General features: G+C 62.3%; 1 protein-coding gene across 1 annotated transcript; it reads left to right on the forward strand.

Moving 5' to 3' along the window:
- The first annotated feature begins 370 nt into the window (after positions 1-370).
- On the forward strand, positions 371-3,923 carry EN1 (engrailed homeobox 1). The gene is made up of 2 exons (XM_054278433.1): positions 371-1,046; positions 3,607-3,923. Exons 1-2 carry the CDS (start codon positions 371-373, stop codon positions 3,921-3,923), a joined length of 993 nt encoding a protein of 330 aa, XP_054134408.1.
- Positions 3,924-4,991: the final 1,068 nt, after the last annotated feature.

Raw genomic sequence — 4,991 nt, forward strand, 5'->3', positions numbered from 1 at the left:
GGTTTTTTGGGGGGGCCGTGGTGCAGCCGCACACCTTTTTGGGTTTTTTTTTTTTGGTGTGGTCTTTTTTTTTTTTTTTTTCTTTTGGTGGTGGAAATATAAGCTGATCGGGAGAAGGGGGAGAGAAGCCCTCCAGTATCTCCCAGGTTTTGGATCCATCCGTGAGAGGGAGAGAAAAAAAATCTCAGCTCCAGCCCAACAAGTGGATTTTAATATTTTTCTTTTTTTTTTTTTCTTTTTTCTTTTTTTTTTTTTTTCTGAATTTTTCCTCCCCCTTTTCCACCCCGCCACCCACCGTCAAAGTGGGGTGGGCGTAAAGTGGGTGGGTGGGGGGGAAAAGAGGCAGCGATCTCCGTGGCGGGGACTGAGCATGGAAGAGCCGCCGGAGGGGCACGGCCACCGAGACGCGGCGCCCGGCCCGGCGAGCAGCGGCAGCGGCAGCGATGGCGAGAGCGTGCCCGTGTCCCCCAGCCCCGCGCCCGCCTCCCCCGCCGCGCCCTGCCCCCTGCCCCTGCCCCGCCGCCGCCACCCGCCGCCGCCGCCGCCGCCCCCGCCGCCGCCGCCCCACCGCACCACCAACTTTTTCATCGACAACATCCTGAGGCCGGACTTCGGCTGCAAGAAGGAGCCGCCCGCGCCGGCCGGCGGCGGAGGAGGAGGCAGCCGGGAGCGGGACGGAGATCGGGGGCAGAGCTCAGGTAGAGAAAACGTCAACCCGCTGCTGGCCCGGCCGCCCAACCCGCCCGCCCTCCTGTGCCCGGACTCGAACTGCCGTCCCGACGGCTCCGCGCCGCCGCCGCCGCCCGCCGCCGCCGCCAAAGCCGGTCCCGCCGCGGCAGCAGCGGCGGCGGCGGCGTCGGGGGCGGCCAAGGCCCCCGCCGACGGGGGCGAGACTCACCCGGCGAAGTACGGGGAGCACGGCAGCCCCGCCATCCTCCTCATGGGCTCTAATAATGGAGGACCTGTTATAAAGCCCGACTCGCAACAGCCGCTGGTGTGGCCTGCCTGGGTCTACTGCACTAGGTATTCAGACAGACCGTCCTCGGGTAAGGAACCGCGGCGCATCTGGGAGCTGTTAAATCGTGACAAGGTCGCCCGCCCCCCCCCTCCTTTCCCTCTTCCCCCCTTGGCTTTGGCTCCCGGCTTGTCGAGGACCTCGCGTGGGGGGGAGGGCGGCCTGGGTCACCCGGGGCGAGAGGAAACGCGTCCCCCCCACCGCCACCACCCCTCCTTCCTCCTCCGAGTCTCCCAAATTTGAATGTGACGCCGGGCCCCGATTCGGCAGCGGTTCGATGCGGAGAGCCGGCGGGAGCGACCCCTTCCCGCGCCCCCACCCGCCCCGCCTGCCGCAGCCCCGGGTGTTCCGCGGCGCGGCCGCGCGGGGTGAGAGCGTTGGGAGAAAAAGGCAGCGGGGTCGGCCGCTCCCTTGTTCTGAGGCTTTTTCTCCCCTTACTTTATTTTATTTTTTTTTCCTGGGTGCTCCTGGAGGCACATGTTGAGGGGCTGCTGGCGGTGCGGGGGGAGGAGGTAGTGTTTTCTTGGAGGCGAAGGAAAAAGGGCTTTATCGAAGGTGGCGGAGGGGCTGTTTAGCCGGGCCTCTGCAGCAAGCCAGGCAGGCCCTTAGGCCGCGCATTGCCGCCCGAGCCGCTGCGTTCGGGGCCCAGCTCCGGGGTGGGGACATGCCTCTGCCCGAGGTCGTCCCCGTGGGAGCCGCCGCCTCGGCCCTCCCGGCCCTGTTTTGCCGCCCCTTCTACTTTACATTCCCCAGGTGCCCTCAGGCACCCCTTTATTTATCACCGTTACTTTTTGGTTTTCATTGCCTTTTTTTTTTTTTTGAAAGAAACCGAGGATGAGGAGATGGGGCTCCCCCATGACACCTCCAGCCAGCAGCCAGGGATCGGCCAGTGCGGTGCGGGGCCGGGCTGGGCTCCCCTGTGCCGGCCCGGGGCCGCTGCATTGCGCGGGGAAGGCGGCGCTGCCTGGCCCCGGCCCCGCTCCGCACTGCCCGGCCTGGTGCTCCGAACCGGCCGTCAGCGCGGCCGAGCCGTCTCCATCCCCCGTTATTGACACGTCCAGCGACTTCAAACTCAGAAAAGCCTCTTTGATTGACTGGGCTGATTGATGGGGTGATAGAGCTGTCAGACGGCACGGCCTCGCTCCCGGCCGGCCCGGCCGCGGGTGTTGTGTTGCCGATTCCCAGGGCCACCGAGCGCCCGGCGTTCTGCACTTGCGCCTTCATTTCCTTTCCTCCCCTTTCTTCGGGCAAAGGATCATTTCTGCATGTCCTCCTCCCCGACGCTCCCTGCTCGCTGCGACCCGGAGGGGAGAAGGGCGAGGGGAGGCTGGCTGGGCTCGGCCGCTCTCTTTGTTGTGCTCGTAGCTGCCCGCCGGCCCCGACTGCTTCTCTCAGCTCCGGGGACGAGCGGGCTGCGGCGGTCGGAGGCGCCGGCACCCCGCTGCAAGGTGCCGGGACTCAGCAATGCACTCCCCGCGCCCTCCACCCCCCGCCGGTCCAGCCCGGGAGAATCCCGCTGGGCCCCGTCCCTCTCCCCACCGGGCCCCGTCTCTCTCCCCGCCGACAGCCGGGGGGAATCCCCCCGTTCCGGGGAAGAGCTGCGCCGGGAGAGGAGCTTTCGGCCTACTCGGCGGCAGGGAGGCCTCGCCGGCTTCGGCTCCGGCTGCTGCTGGCGGGGGGCTGCGAGCCTGGGACCGCCCGCCGAGCCCGGCAGCTGTCGGGGAATTTTCGTAGATCCCATTCTTCACGGTTCCCTCCCCGCTTCTCTTCCCCGTGGCCGGGCCAGGCCGGGAGTACCCCTCCTCCGCCCGGCACTGCCCTCAGAATGCGCCCCGGGACCCGGTGGCTTGCCCGGCGAGCTGTGTTGCACTTCAGCTGGCCCCTTTGCGGCCTGGATGTGGCTCTGCTTGTGGCTGGGCTTCGGAGGGAGCAGCGGAGGGAGCTGCAAGCGGGGCCGTAGGTCCCCGGCAGGGATCGGCCGCCGGAGCAGGCGACCCGGGCGGTGTCGGCGGGGCTCCGGGGTGGCGGCGGAGAAGGGCGCCCCGGGAGTGGGCTGGCTTTGCGGAGAGGGTCGTTGTCCCCCGAAAGGAGACCAGGGCAGCCTCCTGCCAGGCTGCTGCTGCGGGCGGCGGCTCCTCGGTGCCCGGCAGCGGGAACCTTCGGTCCCTGAGCTGCCCGGCGAGTCGCTGCCCGGCCGGCAGGCCCCAGTCCCGGGCCATACAGGAGAGTGGCTCGGCCCTGCAGGGCTGGCGGAGCGGAGCCCCGACGTGTGCCGGGACAGGGGGCAAGCGGGGTTCCGCTCCCCTCGCCCGCGGGGCCGGCTCCGCGGGGCCGGGGCAGTGGGTGATGCTCGGGCGCGCTCGGCCCCGGCCTCCCCGTTCCTTCCCCATCCTTCCCTCCGCCGTGCCGGGGCGGCGGTGCCGGGCTTGGGGGGCTGGGGAGGGGACACACGGAACCAGCACAAATTCACCCGTCAGCCATTTTTCCTCGGCCGGCGGGGCGGGGGCGGCGGTCGGTCGGTGTGTCGGGCGGGCGGTCGGTCGGTCGGCGGCGCGGCCCTGCCCAGCGGCGTGTGTGTGCCCTGCCCGCAGGCCCCCGCACCAGGAAGCTGAAGAAGAAGAAGACGGAGAAGGAGGACAAGCGGCCGCGGACGGCGTTCACGGCCGAGCAGCTGCAGCGGCTGAAGGCGGAGTTCCAGGCGAACCGGTACATCACGGAGCAGCGGCGGCAGAGCCTGGCCCAGGAGCTCAGCCTCAACGAGTCCCAGATCAAGATCTGGTTCCAGAACAAACGGGCCAAAATCAAGAAGGCGACGGGCATTAAGAACGGGCTGGCGCTGCACCTCATGGCCCAGGGACTCTACAACCACTCCACCACCACGGTGCAGGACAAAGAGGAGAGCGAGTGAGGCGGGCGGCCCCAGCCCAGCCCTGCGCCGCGGCGCCGGCCCGCCGGCCGGGAGGCGGACAGGTGCGATTTAAAAGCAGATCTATTGTCTATCCATAGTATAAGGACTCCGATTAAGAAAAAAAAAAATATGAACACTTAAGAAAAATTATCTCTATATAGCCAAACAGCATATGACCTTGTATATATTTAATTTCAGGTAAGAAATATGTGTAGCGATCTCTATTTGCTGGACAGTTTCTCTCTTCCCTTCTCTCTGTTTCTCCTTTCTTTTGTTCGTTTTGTTCGTTTTGTTTGCTTTCCTTTTTTTTCTTTCCCCCCCCCATGTCCGTTGCTCCTGTTTTACAGTAAATGTCGGACTTTTCTCATCTGTCGTTTGATCTTACTTTATTTTATTTTTTTGTGTGTGTGTGTGTGAATTTCTGTCTCTCTCTTTTTTTTTTTCTCCCGAGGAAAAAAAATTCCGATCCACAGACTGCGAGACTGAACCCGCCGCTACAAGCCAAAGATTTTATTATGTTCAGAAATCTGTAGTCTGAAATAAAGTGTAGACTGTGTTCAGGATCCAGGCTGGCTGTAATTCTTTATTTTAGTGTATGGATGTTTGCATATATATATATATACGTAAAAATATAATAAATAAATGTATATATACATACACCATACGCTGTGTACATAGTGCCATTTTGGTGGCATATTTAGGTTTTGCTTTCGATAGATTCAGCAATTTTTAAACTACTCATCCCTTGTTTAAAACCCTTAGACCTTCGATTTTTAAAAAATTATTTTTAATTTTTCTACCCTTTAAAAATAATTAGTTCTCTTTGGTAATTGTGGTCATGCTTCACCTCCCGCATCTCCCTTTTTAACCAAATTAAAACCACCTCATAATAACGATGATACAAGTTCCCACTGAAAAATTGCCTGAAATTGTCTGGATGCTTAGGGCTCCGGGATGTGTTGGAAGGATATTTGTCTGACAGCTCCTCGCCTCTCTGCGAGAGGATCTGCTCCCGTGCTGTTTGCAGCGGGGACCTCTCCCGAGGCTCGGACCGGAGCGATCGGCACT

Source organism: Melozone crissalis, unplaced genomic scaffold (genome assembly GCF_028551555.1).
Source record: "Melozone crissalis strain CALT ecotype California unplaced genomic scaffold, PUWL_Pcris_2 ptg000023l_1, whole genome shotgun sequence".
NCBI lineage: Eukaryota > Metazoa > Chordata > Aves > Passeriformes > Passerellidae > Melozone > Melozone crissalis.